The sequence below is a fragment of the Balaenoptera physalus genome (genome assembly GCF_965194825.1).
Source record: "Balaenoptera physalus genome assembly, chromosome: 17".
NCBI classification, from domain to species: domain Eukaryota; kingdom Metazoa; phylum Chordata; class Mammalia; order Artiodactyla; family Balaenopteridae; genus Balaenoptera; species Balaenoptera physalus.
The window spans coordinates 52,786,428-52,811,187 of NC_138895.1; the positions used below are offsets into that span (position 1 = coordinate 52,786,428).

The 24,760-nt window shown below is 33.9% G+C and overlaps 1 protein-coding gene across 33 annotated transcripts in view; it reads left to right on the plus strand.

Moving 5' to 3' along the window:
* Positions 1 to 24,760, plus strand: part of RIMS2 (regulating synaptic membrane exocytosis 2) — a 596,173-nt gene that overhangs the window by 219,968 nt on the left and 351,445 nt on the right. For 11 of the 33 annotated variants that reach the window (XM_082434253.1, XM_082434245.1, XM_082434252.1 and 8 more), the window contains exon 1: positions 3,780 to 20,020. The exons of the other annotated variants lie outside the window; for them this stretch is intronic. In XM_082434253.1, the coding sequence (XP_082290379.1) occupies positions 19,899 to 20,020 (122 nt within the window). In that variant the 5' untranslated portion in view covers positions 3,780 to 19,898. Of the gene's footprint in view, positions 1 to 3,779; positions 20,021 to 24,760 lie in introns of those variants that run through there. 33 annotated transcript variants of the gene reach the window in all.

Sequence of the window (24,760 nt, forward strand, 5' to 3'; positions counted from 1 at the left end):
TCATAAAAATAGAATCATACAATATGTGGCCTTTTGTGTCTGGCTTCTTTCACTTAGCACAGTGTTTTCCAGGTTCATGCATGTTGTAGCATACATCAGTAGTTTGTTCATTTTATGGCTGAGTAATATTTATTTGTACGGATATACCACATTTTGCTTATCCATTCATCAATTCATGGACATTTGAGTTGTTTCCACTCTTTTTGTCTATTATGAATAATGCTGTTATGCAAGTTTTTGTGTGGACATATGTTTTAGATTCTTATGTCTTGTCTTTTTGATTATAGTCATCCTACTGAGTGTGAAGTTTTATCTCATTGTGGTTTTGATTTGCATTTCCCTAATGATTCATGGTGTTTATCATCTTTTCTTGTGCTTATTGATCATTTATATATCTTCAATGGAGAAGTGTCTAATCCTTTGTTGTGGCCCTCTCCTCACTAAGATTAAAAAATATTGCTATGATTTCTTCTAATACCATTATGATTTTACTTTTACGTTGTAAAAGAGTGAGCTGTCTGAAATTTACTAAAGTATGGTGTGAGATGCAGATCCAACCTTACTTTATTTTGCACATGATTACCCCTTTGGCTACTATATTTATTGAGTGGTCAATCTGTTCTTCCCACTGATTTGAGATGCCATTTTATCACATATTGAATTATATGCTAGAGTTATATTTTTATAGGTGTTCTGTACTGTTCTATTGATCAGTTTGTTCAAAGCATGTATCTAGTTTCAAAAACCATTTTATTCCTTAAACAATCCAAACTATTAGTTGTTGAAAGCAAGAAACTTGGCAACATGAGCTTTAGTAATACCCTTAATTTCATAGTTATTTAACTGTCTTGTGGTGTATATTGGACTATGCAATGAGTGAATTATGAAGAAGTGGGAAAGTCCTGGAGAGCTGAAAGGTTATGTTTTTACCAATACTTCTTCCAGTTATATAATTTGAATGTGTTAGTGGCCAGAGTAAAAATGAGAAGAGAAATAGCAGTTATGATAGAAATGAAGAATGAAAGATCCTTTCCGTGTAATATATTGCTGGAAATGCTATTGATAAGCCAAATGACAAGTAAGGGATCATCTCAGCTTTTGAATGATTAAAAATTAACGTGTATTTATAATTTTTGCCACCAGATGGTGAAAGTACTTCTCAAAAGCAAGACAAGTTAATTCTGTGATTATTCTACCTGAACTAGATACAGAGTCGGTTGTAGACTAATACGTGGATTAAGCTGGCATTTGAGATTGTGAGATACAGTACTTCTTGTGTATCATTGCCTTTCATATTCAAATATGATATTTATCCCCAAAATGTTTATCTCTAGTTCTGAGGTCTTCATGTACCAGACTTGCATTTTCAACTGCAGGTTGTGCAGTCTTCCCTTTTGTTCCACAAATATGTCAGAATCAAAGTGTTCTGAATCTTGTGTCTGTTTCCTCCCAAAGTGGCAGCTTTCTTGACATTCTCTAGCCCTGCTGGTTGCACCACCAGTCATCCTGCTGCCCAAGTTAAGATACCTAGGTATTATTTCCTAATCCTCTTCCTCTTGATGTTCATATAAAGTTTTTGGGCAATTCCACTTTTGTTACTGCTCTGTTTAGGCATTAACTGTGTCTTGCTTTCTTTCTGACTTCCTGCTTCTCAGTTTATTTGCTTTTCTACATATTCTACTTTGTTTCCAGAATTGTGCTTTTTAAGTATAGATATGATGAAGTCATTTATTTGCTCACTTTTGATGTCTTCCCATTTTGTACTTAAAGTTCCAATCCTTAGTTTTCTAAGGGAAATTAACATTTATTGAGTACCTACTCTGTTCTAGGCTCTGTGAAAAAATTTAAGGCATTGAATTTTAATTTCCATAATAATGTTGTAAGGTGGGATTTAAGAGACCCCTTCTGATACGGCAATGATTTCTCAAGATTCCAAAATTAGAAGTAGAATTTCAATTGAAACATTGTTTTTTCTGACTCAAAACCCTATCATTCTACTTTTTTAAAAAAAATTTATTTATTTATTTATTTATTTATTTTTGGCTGTGTTGGGTCTTCGTTTCTGTGCTAGGGCTTTCTCTAGTTGCGGCAAGCGGGGGCCACTCTTCATCGCGGTGCGCGGACCTCTCACTATCGCGGCCTCTCCTGTTGCGGAGCACAGGCTCCAGATGCTTAGGCTCAGTAGTTGTGGCTCACGGGCTTAGTTGCTCCGTGGCATGTGAAATCTTCCCAGACCAGGGCTCAAACCCGTGTCCCCTGCATTAGCAGGCAGATTCTCAACCACTGCGCCACCAGGGAAACCCCCATTTTACTTTTTGAGGCTCACTGTCATCTGTCCTTTCTAACCTCATCACTCACCACTTTTTTTCTCTCCCCCCACCAACCTACAGCTACAGCAGATAACTAATGAATTAAAAAAATCCTTCATTCTTAAAATGTTAAGTATTTGCTCATGCTATTCCTCTTATTTAGAATTCTGTTCTCTCTAGGTTTACACTAATTCAACAAATATTTATTGAGCGTTGATTGTGTGAGAGACAGATTTCTAGGTGCTGAGGGTATAGCAATGAACAAAATAGACAGAATATCTCACAGAGATTGCTTTTCAGTTGGGGAAGACAAAAGAATAGGAAGTAACTAGTATACTGGATAGCAATACAGCTTGAGGCCTGTGCATTCGACTTCACGGGCTGTGCCGAGAAGAACGCTAGAGGGAGCCATTCACGTAGATGTGAGTGGCACACTCTGTCGCTGGCACCTCCCAGGCCCTGCTACAGAGGAAAATAATACGGGGGGAGGAGGGATGGGGATTTCTGAGGGGGATGGTTAACAAGTTTTAATTAGAGGTAAGGGAAGGCCTTAACATTGAGTTAAGACTTGAGGGAGGTGAAGGAGTAAGTCATGTAGATATCTGGGGGAGGAACACTCCAGGCAGAAAAATAGCAAGGGCCAAGATCCTTAAGTAAGGGTGTGTCTTGGTGTGTCTGCCTAAATCTTACTTTTTCTTCAAAGTCAAGTCCGTGTCTCTACTTACATGAAGCTTTCTTTTATTTTTTTCCCAGTAAGAATTATATTTTTTGCTTATACCTTTATATATATGGTATATATGGTACCTTTATATATGTGTGTGTGTATACATAGACACATATGTATACACACACACATATATATATATATATATACACATCTATACTTCATATTTGTATATTTTAGCACTTAACCACTGTCTGACCTTTAGTGTACTTGTTATCAGTGTTTTTTTCCCTCTTTGTTTTGAACAACTTGAGGGCATACTTTCTTTTATATCTTTGCATCCATGCATGTCTAGTTTAGGTTCTAGAAATTGTAGGCACTCCTTGAATATTAGTTGAACTGGAATGAAGTGAAATAAATTGAATCATTGAAAAGACAAGCAGATAGCTATCTTTCCCATAACTTTTACCTGTTGCAATTATCCTGTGTTTAAAAACATTAAATTTACTTATGGAATCACGTACTGTATTTTTCTGTCTCTTAGACTCTTTTTTTTTTTTTTTTTTGGTAATATCTTTGTAAAAACATGTTAACCTGTATAAGAGAACTAACTATTGGTTGTTACATGTAAGATTGATCTCTAGAATTCTATTGTTTCTTAGATACCTGCAATGATGATGGGGAATTTTAAGTGCTTTAATATATTTTAAAAGAAATTCTATGTCTGTTTGCTTTGACCGGTCACATTTTAGCTTCACTTTAAAGAATTTGATTTAATGTATTGCTGTTTTCCGTGTTATTCAATATATTTTTGAGTAGGGTGACCTATGTACCATTTTGTCAGGGCCTATTCTGGCTTATACCTTTTTTCAAGCATAATTATTAAGAGCAGCCATTTCACTCTCAAAAGTATCCTTGTGTGGAGGATAAATTGCATGATCCCCCTATTCCTCTTGGAGGATTTCTAGGTGATATCTAATGAAAACACTGCATAGTACTTAGACTTATGGAAAGTTCCCCATGGAACTATATTGTAACAAATATTACTTCAGGTACTTAGCCTACAATATTTATTGAGTATATACTTTATTTATAGCACTAGTTTATACGGAGAAATACAAAGACAGTAAAAGATGCACTGTGCCATAAGAATTTATTATCTAATAAGTAAGTCAGGATTAATGATGTAGTTATATAAACATAACTATTTGAAACTGGTAAAAACATGTAACAAAATATAACTTAGAAATATATGGAAGTTGTCAGAGAATTAAATGAGCAAATCTAAATGATGGAACCAAATAGGGCAGTTTAGGGGAAGTTTTGTAAATTTGTTAGAACTTCAACAGAATTTTAATGAAGGAATTTTAAAGACAGAAGAAGATAACAGCATGATATAAAAATAGTAGGAAAGCAAATTTGTGTAGTGTAGGTATTCCTAGATCATCAGTGTCAGTTCTGCCACTCTTTGTTTTATTTTGATTCTCAGATGTAGTGAGTTTTGGTAATCCTATTTATCAGTTTATGGCACTTCAGTGATCTGTGTAAGGCTTCTATTGTGTTTCTTCACCTAAATATATTATCTTTGAATAATTTAAAATGTTGCATTGTGTATGTATGTGTTTAAATTACATAAATGAAATGGTGCTTTAGATCTTGCATTTTAAAAGATTGATACATGTAGGAATATTAATTCATTGCTCCAGACTGCTGCATTATATTCTATGGTAGACAGAATGGTGGTCTCCGAAGATGTCCACGTCCTGATCCCTGGGAACCTGTGAATATGTTAGTCTGTGTGGCAAAAGGGACTTTGCAGATGTGATTAAGGTTATGGACCTTAAAATGAGATTATCCTGGATTGTCTAGGTGGGTCCAGTCTAATCACATGGAGAACCTCTCCTGACTAGGTCAAAGAGAAGAGATGGAAGAAGGAGGAGTAGAGATTCAAAGCACAAGACAGACTTGATTGACCATTGTTGAATGTTGGAGATGGAAGAAAGGGGCCATGAGTTAATTCAGCCCCCTCTAGAAGCTGGGAACCACCCTCAGTTTATAGCCAGCAAGAAAATGGTGACCTTGGTTCTACAACCGAGGCAACTGAATTCTGCCAACAACCTGAATGAGCAAAAAATGGATTTTCTAGAGCCTCCAAAAAGGAACTCAGCCAGCACCTTGATTTTAACCCATTGAAGCCTCTAGCAGACTTCTGATTTACAGAACTATAAGAAAATAAACTGGTGTTGTTTTAAACTGCTAAATTTGTGGTAGTTTGTTATGGCAGCAATAGAAAACTGATCCATATTCCCTAGTGTGAATCTACCATCTTTTATTTGACATTCTATTAATGATGGACAATCTTTAATGATAGACAATCTAGGCTATGTGAAAACTCCTTATTACTACAAACAGTGAACCAGTGAACATCCTTGTAACATGTCTCCTCGTGGACCTATGCAAGACTTTCTCTGTAGTCTGTATAACTAGATGTGGAATTATGTGATATAGGGTGTATATAAATTTATTTCACTGATTCTGTTCTCAAGAATGGCTCTGTCCATACTTCTACCTGCAGTGCTTGAAGGTTTGTGATTCCCCATATCATTACTAATATTTAATATTATTCAGACTTTTGCTTTTTGCCAGTCTGGTGGATATTAAAGGATACTTTGGTTTTAATTTGCAATCTCCTGGTTACATAGAGCCAAGCATTTCTTCATATACTTGTTAGCTATTTGGGTTGACATTACTGTGAATTGTTTTTTTATTTGCCCATTTGAAAAAAATTAGCTCCCCATCATTTTTGTCTACGGTCTCTTTGTTGTACAGACATTCATATTTTGATGTAGTAAAATGTATTACTTTTTAACTGTACAGTTTGTCATCTTTTAGTCATGATTAAGAAGTGAGACCTCACCCAAGACCCTCTAAATATACTGTTAGCTTTTAGTTCTACCTTTCTCATATATGTCTTTAATCAATCTGGAGTTCACGTGAGGATATAGTAAAGTATGAATTCAAGTTTATTCTTCCCGTATAGTGAGTCAGTGTTCCCAGCAGCAGCAATTCATTTGCATACCACTGGTTTTTGGTACCACTTCTGTTTATAACGTGTTCCTGAATACAGTTGGGCCAATTTTGAGTTCTCTCTTCTGTCCTGTTAGTCTAATTACCTATCCTGTGACAGTACCACACTATTTTTTTAAAAACATTCTTTTATGTTTTTTTACATAGATGATTATGTTACCTGTAAAAAAGATAGCTTTATTTCTTACTTTTCAATTTGTAAACTGTATCTTTCCATCTTTTATACTGTTTGGCTAGTGCTTCCACTTCAATGTTAAATAGATGTGGTCAGAATGACACCTTTGTCTTATTCCCAGTGTTAGGGTGAATCCTTTGAGTCTTTCACGATCAAGTATGATGTTAATTGTAGGTTTTTCATAGATGTCCTTTATAAAGTTGAGGAAATTCTATTCTATTATTAGTTTGCTGAGAATTTTTTTTTATTATTAATGGCTGTGGAATTTTGTCAATTGCTTTCTTTCAGCCTCTATTGAGATGATAATATGATTTTTCTTTGGTTTGTTTGTAGAATGAAATGACACTGATTGTTTTCAAATGTTGTACCAATCTTGCGTTCCTGGGATACTCCTTTTGGTCATGATGGTGTTATTCTATTTATTTATTGCTAGATTTGACTTACTAATATTTTGTTAGAGATTTTTCAGTTTATGTTCATGAAGGATATTGGTGTGTAGTGCCTTTTCCTTGTAATGTCATTGGTTTTGGTATCAAGGGAATGCTGGCCTCATGAGATGAGTTAGGAAGTGCTTTTCTATCTTCAATTTTCTGCAAATTTCTGTAGAAAGAACTTTGTGTAGAGTTTGTGTAGAACTGTCATTATTTCTTCTCTAAATGTTTGGTAGAATTTGTCTCTGATGCCAGGGGCCTGGGGTTTTTGTGTGGCTAGGTTTTTAAAACTATGAATTCAGTTTCTTCAATAGGTATAGAACTGTTCAGATTACTTATTTATTCTTGAGCATATGGATATTTTTACAGTCTAGTTTTATAAGCCATGGCAGCTGTATTCATTATGGGAGTGTCTCACTAATCATTTGAAAATCATTCTATCGTCTTCCTTTTAAAATGCTGTAGACAGAATAAGACATTTTGGTAGGATACTTCTTTCCATTTTAACCTTTTCCATGTTCCCTACTGATCTACATCTTAGAACTATATTTATTCCAATTTCAACTCACCTTTATATCTGCTGGTATCCTTGGGATAATTTCAGTGACCACTCCTCTGTGTCTCTGGCTGGATTTGGTGACTTTTTACTTTATGTGTAATGACATTCAGTCATAATTACTTTGCCTTATAGAAGTTTTGCCTTTTAGTCTACTGTCTACTTGTTTTGTTCTTCTTATTTGAAGTCTAGGGAGGTTGTTACTTTCTTTAGAGCATGACTTGACTATACTGGTCACTTTTGAAGTAGTTGCTTTTCGGTCATACTTGAAATATTAGAAACCAATATCCATTCTCCTAATCAGTGACATTTAATTGACTGAGACTCTACTTGTTACTTACTCTTTCTTGAAAGTGTCTATAAGTTCATTTTTAACAAGTTTCTTTTGAGTGCCTTTTATTCACTTCCAAAATATAGCTCTATATTGGTTTTGATAATGATATCAAGGAAAATGCTTTAGTAGTAAAGTTAGAAGGAGAGAATAGCTAGTAAGACATTAAGATGGGGGTAATTTATTAGGTATTGGTGGTGGTTTTGTTAGCAGCAGCACTTTTTTTTAAGCTGCTGCTGAGAAAATGATTGGTTAACACCAAAATGACCATTTTTGAGACTTTTTTTTCATTCCAACAATAATATGTATCTTGAATTACTTGGGTCACTCATGCATTAAACATATAAAATTTAATAAATTGTAACGATTTTTAAACTAATATTAGCATAAATGTTAATATAATCCTTTTACACAGATTTTTTTTTACAGATATATTGGCAGTAGAAATGTATGTGTGAGTCTGCACAGTGAGCTGTGGGAGTATATTGCTTCTAGTTTGGCTTTTATGACAATATTAATGTTATGTACTTACTTCTAGGGGATTTCACCACCTCTCCCTTTACTCTTTGGCTCTCCTGATATACATCAAGTAAAGCAGTTCTGATGTTGGTCAAGGATGTGATAGATAAGGGTTATGAAACTGGACTGCCATATTGAGGTGGGCAAGGGTGAGTGTTGGTGAGTGTAGAAGTGTTTCTCAGATCTTTTAGTAAAGTGAGTAAAGTGGTAATCAATGAAAGTGCTTTGAGGTAAATGCCTACTTCCATTTTTTGCACTGTATATTTTCATCTCTTATAGTTGATGTGATAAGACAGGCCTGAGATGAAACAATTGCGAAGTACCCTTTGGAAGATCAAAGGGGAAGAAGAGTGAGACTGAGGAGCCAGCCACTATATTTGTCTTATCTAGTACTGAAACTTAAGGAGCAAGAATAGCCTTTTCAAGGCTCATGTAAAGGCTAGCATATCTCACTAGAGTTAAAAAATAGGGATTTGGAGTCCAAGCTTTAAATAAAGATAAAGATACATTTCCCTATTTGATATCTTTAATTGTTCAAGGATTCAGGCATCTAAATTCATCAATCCGTAATAACATGAATAATAGTAGTCAGCATCATGGTGGGGTCTTTGAATTCTTTTGTACTCATGTACACTGAAATATCTGTGCTCATATTCTCTAACTTCTTGCATTTTACTATAGATAAACAATCCCTGTTCCAGTTATGCGTAGAACCTACATGTTTTTATCTACTCAAGAAGATTGCTCCTACAATTCCCTGAAATTGTGAAAGTATGGGATTGGATGGGGAATATTTAAACATTTGTAAAAGTAAATGATTATAGTTCAAATTTTCAAGCTAAATATGATATGGAAAGCTAAATAACTTGAGTCATTTCCTAAATTTAAAATTTCATTTTATATTGGGAGCATGACTACTGCTTGTTTGTTTTAAAATAGAAACACTACTTGCAGAAAGTAAGTTTTCATATCTTTTTTTTTTTGGCTGCGCCTCACAGCTTGTGGCATCTTAGTTCCTCGACCAGGGATTGAACCTGTGCCCATGGCAGTGAAAGCACAGAGTCTTAAAAACTGGACCATCAGGGAATTCCCTTGTTTTCTTATCTTTTATCATGTGTCAAATATAAGAGGCAGCAAATATAAGAGGCAGCTTAGATTAGAGCAATGGTTCTCAAACATTTTGGTCTTGAGATCTCTTTACAGTCTTAAAAATGATTGAGGACCTCAAAGAGCGTTTGTTTATATGGATTGTATTTATTGATGTTTATCATATTAGGAATAAAAACTGAGAAAAAATTAAAATATATCTTTATTAATTAATTTAAAAATAACAGTAAACCCACTGCATATGGAGTAGATAGAATTCTAAGTTGAGCTGTGAAGAGTTTACCCTTCATTTGGGTACGTATGGAACTTGTGACTTGTTTCTATCTAATACAGTATGGCAAAAATGATGGGATAGTCACTTCTGTGCTTATATTACATTATGCAAGACTATGTCTTAGACTGAAGTAAGAGATTCTTCTGCTTGCTTTGAAGAAGTAAGCTACCATGTTGTGAAAGGGCTATGAGAGGATCACATGGCAGGCATATGTGGTGGAGTCTCTAGGAGCTGATAGCATCCCCTGGCTGACAGCCAGCAGGAAAATGGGGCCTCAGTCTTAGAGCCACAAGGAACTGAATTCTGCCAACAATCATAGGAGCTTGGAAAAGGACCCTGAGCTTCAGGAAGAAATGTGGCCTGGCCAACACCTTGATAACACCATGCTTGAATTCCTGACCTATAGAAACTGTAAGATAATAAATACATGTTTTGTTAAGCTACCACCAAGTGTGTGATGATGTGTTCTGCAGTAATATAAAACAAATATTTCAATATTTTAAATGAAAATGTAAATAAAAACTAACATTTCAAGTATTTCAAAAAGAAAAGAAAAATTTAGTGAGAAAATTGGCATTATTTTACATTTTTGCATATCCCTTTAATGTCTGATTTAGTGGAAGACAGCTGGACTCTTTTATCTCCTTGTGTGTTTATTATCTTGAGATGTCACACATAAGGTAGCCCCTGGAAAACTCCACTGTACACCCATGAGAAAATGAAAGTCCAAAAGGTAAATAACATTTTAGTACTATTATGAATATAGTCTGACCCTGCAGATTCTCTGAAAGAGTCTTGGGGACCCCACTAAGGTCACTAGACTACACTTTCAAGATTTGCTAGACTGGAGATTAAATTTTTAGTAGTCTCCTGCTTCATCACAAATAGAGTATTTAAATATATACAGACAGGATTATAAAAGATAACCTAAACAATATGAAACTCTCTGGTTTTGTCCTTGAGTTTGTCTTTGCTCTGCTCCTCCTGATAAGTAAGTACAAAAGATCTTTGCTGACTTTAGTTTCTAGCAGGAGTGGTAGGAATATGTTTAATATGTAGTGGATTGGGACAGGGGTTTTTCTTGAAGTGATCCTGGCATCTTTTGACTGTAGCCTCTACCTGCAAAGTTGCTGCAGCCATTGAGAAATTTGGTTTAAAACTCAGGAGCAGTTTTCAAAATGTATTTTTTAATTTGTAAGCAGTTTACAGAAATTCTCATTTTTATTTTTAATTATGTATGTCCATTCTTGTGTGTGTGTACAGTATTTAATAATGGTACTAGTGTGTATTTCTCTTAAGTGTTTTTGTTTTAATTTTGTGTGATCTCTTTTATCCCTAGGAATCCTAAAGAATGAATTAGTCTCATGCATCTCAAGATAGCTCAATACATGATAAATTGCTGTTGTCCTAAGATTTGGGATACAGTTTGCTGTTAGGAATATTAATATAGAATCTTGTGGATTTCTTCTTTAGTAATCTATGGCTACTGTAGTTTTTTCAAGCAAATAATGCAACAAAAATAAATAGTGTGGAGAATCAAAATTGTTATTACCTATAATCAACTATTTCTATGTCCGTGATATATACCTGAGAGATGCTTGTATATGTTATTTGACAGAGTTAGAAGTTCTGAGATATGATTTGGAGCTCTTTGTCTGGAAAGGTCTTTCAAGGTTTGTTTGAAGGTTATTGGTGAAACAGTTCTCACTGTGCTTACCTAATTACACAGTGCTTGAACTGGAGAATTAAACTTAAGGGTGACCTCCCCTCTCTACTGATGCAACCCCCAGCCATTCTTTTCTTTTCAGTTCTTTCTTTTATTACATTTCCACCCGAGCATTTTTTTGTTTGTCTATTCTTATGTCTTAGTTCTCAACTTATTTTTTCTCAGTAATATTTTCAAATTTGTATTGAGTTTTCCATTTATCCAATCTTTAAAACTATTTTAGTCTTCCTTTTCTCTGTGTGAGAGCTGATTTGTGTTCATAGAGCAGGATTGACAAATTTTAGTTACAGCTCTCAGAAAAAGTTTATATTTTTTCAAACAGCCAAGACTGTAAGACTACAGAATATATGAACTCAAAATTGTTGTGATGTAAAAATAACTTTTTCACTTCAGTGGTATATATCTGAAATTCATTTGTATAAATTATTTGACATGGTTGAAAGTTTTGAGGTTGATTTAATATTTCTGTATGGAAAGTGGTAAGAAACCCATTTCTTCTGGTTGAGTCTGCTTAATAAGAATTAGAGTCATGTGAATGCGGAGAATTATGAAAATTTGATTTTTTCATTGCAGTATTTCCCCCTTCTGCCTAAATATATTTTGATCCAGTGCTTCAGTGCATCTTTGTGTTTTATTCTCTCAAAAAATATGAGATTTGGGGGTTATGTTTATGTCCAAGACCTACATTGGTCTTTTTATTTATATTTTCACATAATCCTTTCTTTTTTACATTCTGGGAACACATATAAACTGTAAAAGTAGCTTACATTTTATTTTATTTATTTTAAATTTATTTATTTATTTATTTTTGGCTGTGTTGGGTCTTCCTTGCCGCCCGTGGGCTTTCTTTAGTTGAGGCGAGCAAGGGATACTCTTTGTTGTGACGTGCGGGCTTCTCATTGCGGTGGCTTCCCTTGTTGTGGAGCACGGGCTCTAGGCGTGTGGGCTTCAGTAGTTGTGGTACGCAGGCTCAATAGTTATGGCTCGCGGACTCTAGAGTGCAGGCTGCGTAGTTGTGGTGCATGGGCTTAGCTGCTCCGTGGCATGTGGGTCTTCCCAGAGCACGGCTCGAACCCGTGTCCCCTGCCTTGGAAGGCGGATTCTTAACCACTGGATCACCAGGGAAGTCCGATCATACCATTCTTCTTAAAACATTGTCTTTTATTAAGACTTAGAGACCACCACACTTTCCTGATTTCCTCCTACCTCTGTGGCTTCTCCTCTTCTTTCTTCTTTATGCTTCTTCTTTACCTGATGACAATGTGGAACTTAGTTCCCTGGTACACTGTCTTAGACTTTTTTTTTCCACTTTGAACTTTCGCTCTGGGTGATCTCATCTAATCATTACTAACATGATGATGCTTCCTGAATTTATATCTTTAGCTGAGAACTCTTTTCTGAACTCCATAGTGACATATCCAATTGCTTACTTATCTGGCTTTCTAGCTATCTTACATGCTCCTTAAATTCAACAACTCATCTTCTTCCCCTTCCTTTTCCCTCAATCTGCTCCTCCTTTAGGGTTCTCTTTCTCAGCAGATTTTAAGATTATTTGCTTGATTACTTAAGAAAGAAATCTGAGAGTCATTTTTGATTCCTCTCATGACCTTCATATACTACCTCTCACCCCTGTGGCAAATCAATCATTGTGTCTTGGTTGATTCAACATCTACCTTTTTAGTCTTTTTTTGTCTCCATTTTACTGTGATCATTTTAATTCAAGCCAACTAATATCTTGGTTTGACTATCATATCAACTTTCTAATTGATGTCCTTTCGTCCACATGTGGTGAGATAATTTTTTGGTGTATTTATGATATCTCCACTCCTCCCTTTTTTCATGATGTAACAAGTAGAAGGAAATTGCGTGAAAGAAAGGAATTGTGTATATTGTGTATATTCAATATCAATATCCCATAATAAACCATAATGGAAAAGGATAAAAAAAGAAAGAAAGAAAGGAAAGAAAGAAGAAAGAAAGAAAGGGATTGTGGATGGGAACCCTTGGAGGCCAGTATTATTGCACAGTATTTCATTTGTTCTCATATTTTGCTAAAACACATTTATAGTTGTGCCAATGATTATCATTTTTCATTTTCATATAATGACAATGTGCAGTCAGTATTTCTTTCTTGAAGAATCTAGGGATACTTGGGATTTACTAGGTAGTAGAGGTGTCTTCTGGAGGCAGTTTGCAAGCTTAAGTTGAGTGCTTGGAGTCCCAAGGCTATAAATATTTCTATACCGTCGTTCCTGGACAGTGGCGCTATTAGAGATGGAGTTGGATCTTATTCATATGGATATTGCTCCCTGAAATTGTAGTGTTGCTTCCAGTCATGCTCTTGATAATTATCAAGGGAATATTTACTTGGAACTAGCAGTCCTAATACTGGAGGGACTTACCAGAATGTATTTTCAGAGGTCTTGGTTCTCTTTCCTCTAACAGATAGAACCTCTAGGTGTCAGAGCAGATAATCACTCTGGATATTTTCATTCTAGAGTTTAAATCTAGGATTAGCACTCTACAGCCTGATTCTTGAGTCTGAGAGGAAAGGTATTCCTGCTGCCAGCTTGTAGGTGTGGGGACTGCTCTGGTAAGAGCTGCTCTGGACTGTTGAAGCAGCTCTGTAATACTTCTCCTAATAATGCAGCTTGATTCAAAGCACAGTAGGATTAGCCCTCATATATCTGGCCTAGAAAGAGGAGTTGAGGAGATGATAATGATGGTGGGACTTCATACATTTGTGGAGGCTTTCACTGTTTTCCCTTTCCTTTCTGAATTAGATGGTAGAAACTGTGGAGGCTGTTCTGCCTCAATGGTCAAAACTAGGGAGATAGATACAGAGTTCAAGCCCTGGGAAATGCTACAGAATTTTTTTGGTACATCAGAAAATAACTGAGGATCAACACATTAAAAAAACTTACTATGAGAACTGCTGTAGGTATTCTGAACTAAACTGTTTTCTGATTTTTATCTGAAATCTTTAGATTTGTCATGTAATTATTTAGGTCTGGGCTATTCTTCCTCTATTTCATCCCTGGACGTACTGTATGGTCCACCCTAAGTTGAAGCACAGGCCAATTTATGCTTATTGAATGTCTTTTCTTTCCTTCTTTTGTGGGAAATTTAATCTGCCTTTTATTTCTTTGTTTATTTGTTATCCCTGAGGTGAATGGTTTCATGGTCTTGCCTCAGAGACATATTTACAATGCAAGACTTTAATTTGCAAAACATATGAAGACACCTTGTTTTCTGGACCTTGTTTTCTGGACCATCTTTCTTATAAGCCTTAGATTTTTATCAGATGCTTCAGAAAGTCCATGGAACAAGAATAATGAATAATGCAATAGAAGAGATAGTGCAGTTGTTTTAATTATATAGATAGAACTACAGATCTCTATTTTAAGAAAATGAAAAAATTCCTTTAGTGTTTCAGGGATTTTTTATTATGGATTATACATATTACATAACATATGGTTTCACTAATTGATTAGCAATGTTTAGGTGTTTGCATGTGTGGAGCATTTTAATAGAAACACTTTGGTACTCTTAAAAATTAAAAATAAACCCAGACATCTTTAAAACTGTAAAATTTAAATATGCCATGAGTGATTGTGCCTTAAGTAAGACACTGGTATTGTTAAGAAGAGTATAATTTCCCAATTTTTATTCTTTTGTTTAAATTTTGAGTTTGCATTAAATTTCTTGAGACGTCTAGCTTATTGCCACTAGGTATTTGTAAACCAAGATTCTTTTTTTTTTTAAAAAATTTATTTATTTATTTGGCTGCGTTGGGTCTTAGTTGCAGCACGCGGGATCTTCATTGCGGCACGCAGGCTTCTCTCTAGCTGTGGTGCGCGGGCTCCAGAGCGCACGGGCTCAGTAGTTTCGGCGTACAGGCTCTCTAGTTGCGACACAAGATTCTTAAATAATTTTAATTTAAGACATACTTCAAATATTTTTGAGGATGATGTAAAGATTAAGTACTAAGTTTTGTTTTCTCATCTCATTTGGATGTTTCATAGTACTAATTAAATAATTTAACTTATTACAGAATTTTAGGAACTTATCGATAAAGAAGAGAATAGATACCATTGTTAATGGATATAGCCAATCATGGGAAAACTAATAATCTAGTATTTGATTTACTTGAGCATTGCTAAGCAAAAGTTTATGGGCTAACATCATACTTAATATATTATGGTTAATGAATGACTTCATTGTAATTGTAGAAGTCTTCACATTACGTAGGTTAAATTTTGGCTTTTCTTGTGGGTACTGTACCAAAAACTTCAGTATAATGGAAAAAAAATTCTGTGATGTTTTCACCCAGAGATAATCAATATTAACATTCTGGTGTTTATGCTTCTAGTGTTCTCTCAGAATTTGAACATTGTAAAAGTTTTTACTACATACTACTAAATATTTCTCAAAAAGGTTCTATCAGTATACACTGCTGCCAGTAAATATGGTTTAAGAGTGCCCATTCTCTGACCTTCTGGGCAATACTTTGCCAATTTAATAGGCAAAATAAATTATGTTTTTATTTTTATATGAAATTTGGGGATTACTTTTAGGTTGAACTTTTTAAAGCGTTGATTGACTTTTTTGCTATCATCTTTAATGAAATTGCCTGTGCTGCTTAAAGTTTCTTAACATCTCTTCTTCCTTGGGAACTCTAGTTAGCATTGTTATTTCCATTGAGGAGCTAAAGATTCTAATAGAACAGTCATAGAGAAAACAATTGCCACCAGCTACACCATTTGTGAGAGTTAATGCCTCTCTGCAGGACTAGATGTAAGTATGGAGCTGACCTTACTTGAAGGACATTCTGAATTTATCTCATTTTTGCAGAAAGATGTAAGCATAAGCATTGCATCCCTTCATTCAGCATCTAACGAACAGGGATATAGAAACTTACCCAAAGAAATTCTATAAATATTTTTTGCATGAATAAATATGATAAGTAAAAGACACCTAACATTATAGTTAGAATCCTGGTTCTAATAATTTGATTCCTTAGATGGTTCATAGTGAGGTTACTTCCAAGTACTATATACTTTATAGTTTATAAAATACATTTATATACATTACATGTTTTTATATAATAATAACTTTATGAAATAAGTGCTGTAGCTTATTTTACATTTGAAGAAACTATATCTCAGATATATAAAGTGAACATCCTGAAGTATTAGGGCTAGATAGTATTAGGAGTCAGTACTTAAATCCAGGCCATTTGACCTCAAGTGCCATGTTCTTTCTGTCCTTATAGAAGCCTCTGATATTTAAGTTACTTGTGAGCCTTCAGTATGTAGAAAATTTAAAACAAATATTAGCTATAAACATTCTTTATAATATTTAGGATATTTATAACAAATTACAAAGTCCATCCAATGAACAATGTTTTTGGTTGCAAATATTGGTCTTTTTTCTATTTATTCCTTATAACACGATGTGGTAGGCTAAAACAAACAAACAAACACACACAGAAACTAAGAACCAAATTAAGCCCTGAGCAGTTTCCTATCCTACTTATGGGATGTGAATAAAAAATAATTAAGTTTTCCATAAAATTTAGGCTTCTTATTTATTAAGCACCTACTCTATACTAGGCACTGTGGTAAACAAATAAATGTGGGCCTTAATCTCATGGAACTGAGGGTGAAAGACATTAAACATTCTTTTTCAAGTAAATATATAGTTATGCTTTTATCAGATGCTGTGAAGAAAAAGTATAGGGTACAGTGAGAGTGCATAATGGGAGCCCTAATCCAGGTCAAAGAAAGTCTTTTTGAGAAAGTGACATTTGAGCCCTTAAGGATGAGTAGGAGAAGGTGAAAGGTGATAATGAGGTGGGGAAGTGGAAGAAATCTCCTCTGAGATATTGAAGGAACTGTGAGAAAGCCAACCAGAAGTGTGTGTTGTACAGTGACAGCTGGAAAATAAGGCTCTGAGGAAGGTCGTTGCTATATTGTTTAATTCAAAGAAACCATTTTGAGGCTCATTCCAGTAGTCTTTCTATGGCTTAGACCATTTTTGAAACTCTTGCTGTGAGCTTGCCTTCAAAGAAACTTTTTTTTTAACGACAGAGAGTGTTTTGCAGTGTAATCACCTTCTTATTTAATAGAGTTGCTTTAAAATGGCTTTTGATTATTTATAAAAATTGAATCTACCCACAAGGGAGAAAAAAAATATATATATATATATCACAGATAGTATAAGCTTTGAAAGTAAGAATTTAAAAATGCATGTTTCCACTTATGGAAACTGACCTTTCATAGATGTGAAAATCAACCTTGTAATCAGAGGCTTAAAAATTTGAAGCACATCAGGTTGCTTCTGTTTGAGTTAAATGGAAGAAACCCAGTTAAAGTTACTTGTGAGTTGAAAAATTTGAGATGTTTGCTCTAACTGAAATATACTTGACTGGGTCACTGGCAGGTAGGTTTCCTGTTCATCTGTGGAGACTGATCTATTTACAAATAGATGTGTGTATATGTGTGTATATGTGTGCGCCCACGTGTGCACGTATATAGAAGATAGAATAACAGGGAAGGAGCATGTGAAGTGGAGTCCGAAGCAAAGACCTTCATTCAAATACTCTATCTTTTACAAGCTGTGTGATCTTTAATCCCATAACACCTAAGTTTCTTTTCATCTATAAAACGACAGCAACATTATCACTTACTCATAATGTTTTCTAGATACTAAAAAAATTTAGAAGTACTTTATAAGCCAAAAAATACTTTATGACTATTACGTGTATATGTATATTTCATAAATAGATTAGTGTGCACCTATAAAAATCTAAAATAATAAGCAAAATAGGAGCACTCTTAGTTGAGGACAAATCCATAATTGAAGATCTTAGTTTATAAAAAGTAAATGATTTGTTTAAAAGTTTATATTATTACATGTTTACTTTGTATCATTTAAAAATTTATATTATTGTTTATTTTGTGTTGTTATTTTGTGACATGTTTATTCATGTCAAAAAAGAATTCACCACTTCTAAAAAAACTTCTTAGTGTATTTAAGTGCGTATTTATTGATAGTGGTATGTGTGTGGAAGGGGATAGAGGAGGTTAAGGCTAAAAGTTGAGGGAACAAGGGCTAAAAGGGATGTATCTGTTAAAGAAATGTCATGATTTAGGAACAATCAGAGATCAACAAATATATTAATCATTTCTATAAGTGAGTTGATCTTTAAAATTTGGTTTTAAATTCACCAGAGCTACACCAGAGCATCTGTTGTAGAAAGATGGATGATTCTGGATATAGAGTAACCTAAGATTTTATCTAAACCAGCATTACTCATTAAGAATGGATGGTGATCTGGGGTACTCTAAGACCACTGGGGCCGTCAGGAAATATCCTTCTGAAGAATACTGTGACCACCATTATTGAAATAAATTAATAATAGTTGATAAAGTCTCTCTGGCCTTCGTTGTGTTTTTTTCATTTGTGAGAAAGTTCATATTTTATGTGTGCTGTTTAAGTGAGTTTTAATTGATAAAGTATAATTTTTTTCTACCATTACATAAATATCATGTAGTCACTATGTATGGCCTTTAGAAAGGGCCCAGATTGAACATTGTTTACTTTCCTTTAAAAATAAATAGATGAAGGCATTTTAAAATTAAATAAGATTTACGACAACTACATGTTTTCCAAATGTCTCTTGAGAATTATGGCATTAGAAATGCAGGCAATAAAAGCTCTATTGTCTGTTATATTTTTATTGCTTCATGATATCAAAAGAAGGATATACTACTTTTATTTTTCAAGTATTTTTTAAAAATTTATTTATTTAATTTATTTATTTTTGGCTGCGTTGGGTCTTTGTTGCTGTGCTTGGGCTTTCTCTAGTTGCCTTGAGCGGGGACTACTCTTTGTTGCGGTGCACGGGCTTCTCATTGCGGTGGCTTCTCTTGTTGTAGAGCATGGGCTCTAGGCGCACAGGCTTCAATAGTTGTGGTTTGGGGGCTCTAGAGCGCAGGCTCAGTAGTTGTGGCGCACGGGCTTAGTTGCTCCGCAGCATGTGGGATTTTCCCGGACCAGGGCTCCAACCCGTGTCCCCTGCATTGGCAGGCAGATTCCTAGCCACTGCGGCACCAGGGAAGCCTACTACTTATTTTTTGAGTGTTCTGGTCCTATGCAGCAACCTGTACATTGATGAGACCTATATACTCTGTTGCTGAAGTTATTCATTTTTCAGGGAAAGAGAAAAGGGTTGGGAAATGTATAATTTCTCTCCCTCTTACCCAGTAGTAACATTGAGAAGATACCTTGCCCCATTTTTATTACTTCTCAGATTTTATTGCTGGTAGCCAGATGTGCTGAAACTCCTGATGACAGCAGCTATTCATTGCGTGTTTTTAATAGGCTGAGAGAAATATGAGTAGAGTACATGAAAGCAGCTCAGCTTCGCACTTCAGCTGGGAATGCCCAAAAAGCTTACTGCTGTTTAAAATTCTTGCTACAGTCAGGAGAAAGCCGAAAGCCGCACGGGTACTGAATCTTCTACGACTGAATTAGAAGAATAATGACTGTACAATTAACTATCAACCTCTGCTCATTTAAGCGCAGTTTTTACAGAGCTCAGGAGAAATATGGAACTTGATTGGCATGTTTTTATTTGATGGTGTCTGCAAATAGATGACTTTAAAGACAGGTGGTAAGGAAAAATAAGAGAAGGAAGAAAAAAGGAAAGAAAATGCAATTTGAGACATTGCGCCAGGTCTGCAATTCTGTTTTATCTCATTTTCATGGGGTTTTTTCATCCCCACCAAATATTTTACAAAATGAGCTTTTTGGACAAACACTGAACAATGCAAGGTGGGTAAAGCTAAACTATATATTCTTCTAGTATTGATATTTTCAGAATAATAATCTTATATGTCTGTAAAATTGTTCAGTATTGAAATATTAGTATTATAAGGGTGTTGTCTTTTTAATCATAAATATAAAATTTTATGTAGTTCTTAATTGATTTTAAGAAGGAAAATAAGCTTACCTCAAAGCACAAAAAGCATCTTAAATTTAACTAGCTTGACCTCTGAAACATAATACAGGCTGTTTCATGATTTCATTTTCTAATAAAATGATTAACTTAAAATGTCTGATAGATTTTTTTCCTTTGTGATCACGCCAGTGATTACATTGCATATATAAGGATGGGGCTATATAATCATATGTGATTTGTCGGAAAATCTGAATTAGCAATCATGCATGCTCTTTATAAAACATGCAGAAGATGTTTTCTAGGTCTAAGACATTTCTCTATGCAGGGTAGATCAATAATCACTTTAAAACAAGCCATATTATGGAACTGCTAATAATGCTTTGTATTAGGTCAGCTAGTTTGGAAGGATGCTTTGTTATAAATTCCTATTGCTTTTTCAACCTGATCTTTTTTTGGTGTGTGTGTCTGTGTGTGTGTGTGTGTCTGTGTGTGTGTGGTGAAGGTTGTTAAATTATGGACATATGTTTTAGATGGTTTCTCTGGCTTACACTAAAAGAGATAGCCTATTAAAGAATGCTTTTAAAATGCTGTTTTATTACCCAGTTCTCCCCTCATTAAAGTTTGCGTTTTGAGAATTTCTAATGTTATATACCTAGTGTAGAAAAGACCCCATTTAAACTAAATACATGTGGTGAAAGACTGAGAAGGAAATTCTGTGAACATGATAATGCACTGAAACCTTCTGGAAATTGAGGGAGAACTAAGAGTGCATAGAATATTGAATGGTTTTTGCTGGTCTCTTCCTTTTAGGATCTCTGAACAATGTGAGGCAGCCTATGTTAGAGATTTAAAAAATACCTATTACACAGTATATGTTTTAATTTAGCAAATGAAAAGGAGGCTTTTAGAATTTGTTGACATTTAAAATGTTTACTGATGATAAATATATCTATGACCTTTTCATGGAATATAGAATAACGTATCGGTTTTTTAATAAAATTTCACTTCTTTCCCCATACAGTTCTGTTCAATTAACTAATTTGATTGTTTTTTACGTTTAGTTTTTGGACTAATTTAAAATATGTGAGTTATGAAATTCTGTGATATTCTAAAATAAGCTATCTATATTTTAAGATATTGTTTTTTTTTTAGTTTAGTAATACATTGCTTGAATATCTGTAATGATAAAAATAATCTGTATTGCATTTTACATTTACATAAAAGAGGCAGTATGGCTTTCTTAAAATTTTCATGATCTGAAGCTATCAGACTTTTAGGATTGGTACTCATCCTTTATACATCTATTCCTTGTTTGATTTCTATTTCTTTTTTTTTTATGCCAAGAATTTATGTGTTAAAAATATTAATATTTGGGCTGGGTGTACATTCACTTTAGGAGTAGTGCTATTAACAGCATGGTATGGAATTAGTTTTAAAGTGTATGTTAGTAGTTTTAAAATATGAGAATATCTATTTTTTGAGGGAATTGTGTGTATCCCTATTACTATTCTTTTCCTTGGCCTCAAGTTTCTATTATTGTTGGCATACTTATCATTGCAATGCTCTCATTATTGAAAAACCTGGAATTTTATGTTGCTGCAGTTAAACATTAAATTGTGAAGTTTCTAATGCTTCTGTGAGACCAGTCTTATTTAACTTTTTTGATTTTTTATCTAAAATTATCTGAAACTACCAGTTAATCAATAAAGATTTATTCTGTTTTAGGAGGAATAAATCCCCTGCCTTTATATGTTTTTGACTTCTTAGTCTTCAGAAAACATGACATTTTTTCACATGTAGCTCTACTGATTTTCATAAATGCAAACTACTTGATTTACTTTTAATCAAGCAAAACCAGTTATACAAATAGTTATTATTTTAGAAGTATCAAAGGTGAAAATAAGTTTATATGAACCTATAATTAATATTGCCACATATTCTAATGTTTTGGTTACTTTGTGTTCAGATCAGATACAGTGGACTTTTAAAATTCTTATTCTGCTTAGACACTGAATCAGAAAAGTAAGATGTAGACTAAAAAATCATTCTTGAAGAAAAAATTATGGAACAAAGATGATCTGAGTATGTCATCAGATGATGTGCTCTTACAACAACTTTAAAAATGTTTCTAAATAACAGGCCTTTCAACTTTGTGGACTGGACATAATAAAGGTCTTAAAGTTGAAGCATCAATTCTATAACTGTCACTCTGGAAAGAACAGTGTTGGTTGTTATTACATTAATAATAATTGTTTAATTGGATTAGTTGAAATGAAATATTCAGTCATTGTATTGTGACATTAAGTATGATCTTTAAAGTGACAGAAACATAACATCAGAGATATGGACAATTGCATTATATTTTATTCTGAATTGCTTTCTAGGAGAAATTACTAGAATAATACTATGCGTTAATAGTAGACAATCTATTATCGAAAGGGAACTCTGTCAAATAGTTTTCTTGAGACTTTTTCTAGGTAACTAATCTTGTCCCTAAATTTGCAACTCAACTTTCATCAGATTTTCAGGTGGTAGGGCAGTTTACTTCTATGACATACAAGCAATAAAAGGTTAAAAATGAAAATCTCCCATAATAATTATTCCAAAAGCATTTCCAGGTTCAACTTGTCAAAGAAGCAAAGATTTTCAATACACAGTAATATTTATGCATCATAAGTCACTAAACTGGAGGTAACTATAGATTGTTAAAATATTTTGTTATCTAATGAATAATTGAAATTTATTTATGAGTGAAAAAAATCAAAATATTTTAGATGGGCTTTTTGTTGGAAACCATATAGCATGACCCTTATGTTTCAAACTGAAAGTTCTTAGCTGATTCTCTTATCATTGTGGTTCTTGAGTACCATTTTTGTGCATAAAGGAAGAGGAAGGATATTATCTTCTTTTACAGCTAAAATAAAGCAACCGAAGATCCAACAAGAAAAAAAAATTAGTGTTGGCATCCAATGTAAATCCACTTGATAGGTTTTGATAAAATGACACTTTAAATTCTTATTATCAAATTTTCTTACTGTAAACTCATTTTTCCCCAAATTAAATTATTTAATTAGGATACAAAGATAATTGCTTTTGTTACCAGCAAAAAGTTCTCAAGTACTAAATTCATTATGAAATCTAAATTTTGTGATCTTGTCTTTGGAAGCAAACAAAAATGTTGGGATGCTAGAAGGCATATTTTTAAGTGTTCAGGGCCTTGAGTAATCAATTGCTTTGAGCAGTATTCAAATAACATAATGATGACTATCTTTTGTGATAATATTTGTGGAAAAAATGTACTTAAGTTTTTCCATTTTCGGATTTTTAGTAACATGTCTTGTATTTTCCTACAAAACTGTAATTATTTCTCCGTCACTAAATGTGTGACAGTGAATTTGCTCTGATGGCTGGCCACACAGGGGCATAACAGGACTGGAATTTATTCAAAATAGATAATAAAATAGAGACAGTCTTTCTCTCTTTTCCATCTACATATAATGAGTTATGCAGGCTTTAATATTTAAAAGTAAGATTTAAAAAACCTACTAGATCAAAGAAGATTTGGATTTGTTGGTGTTTTCAATTACAAGTAAGGTAACCATATTATCTGATTTGCCTGGACTGGTCCCAGTTTATGCCTGCTGTCCCCCACTGATTATTATTAGTACTGCTTTTCTCTCTCAAAAGTGTTGTTATTTGACAATAAATTACAGAGCCACTCTAATTATAAAACTGAAATGTAAAGCTTGAATTCACCTAGTGTAAATGACCTCTTTTCCTCTGAAACATTCCCACAGTTCTAAAGCATTAATATTATTTTAAATAAAACTTGATTTTGCAAAGTAAATATTTAATTATTTCATCTGGTAGTGTTTTTGGTCAGAAGTATGTAGTCCTTTACATAGCATTTACTATTGCTTTGGTTTATAATGAAGCCATCAATTTATGCTCAGGGTTTTTGGCACAGACACCTGGTATTCATCATGGCACATTAACGACTACTTTGACATTGAAAGAACAGCATGCTTTCTTTTTATAGTTCTGGGAGTGCAGTCTGCACAGTGTGCATTGTTTGGAGTTGTTATGATCACAGCACAGTCGATTTTTCATTATAGGAACATATTTCATGAACAGTCTGTATTCTGAAAGATAAAGCACCCAAGAGTCTGATATGAATGTACACATGTGCATGCACATACCTACACACATATATATGTACATGTATAAACCTTGTTAAATATATAATTATTATGATAATAGTTATATTATAGACATAAAAGTTTATCTTATCAATTGTCTCTTTATATTTCTAATCAGAGTGACTTTTGATTCCTAGATGTGTACCATTAATATTTTTACCGGAATGTTTACTGTGAATCTTAACCATATACCACAATTATTAGTATAGATACTTAATCTGATACTGATGTACAGTCTCTAAGTACTATTTTTCCTATTCAAAGAACTTTTTATTAAGTTACTGTTTTTGTTCATGACTGACATGTAAAAGTTAGCTATACTTTTTTATTATCAGCTTCTATATGATTGTAAGGAATCTGAGAAAACTCAAAGAAGATAATTACTGGTAAACTTATTTTGTTTAATTCTGGCAC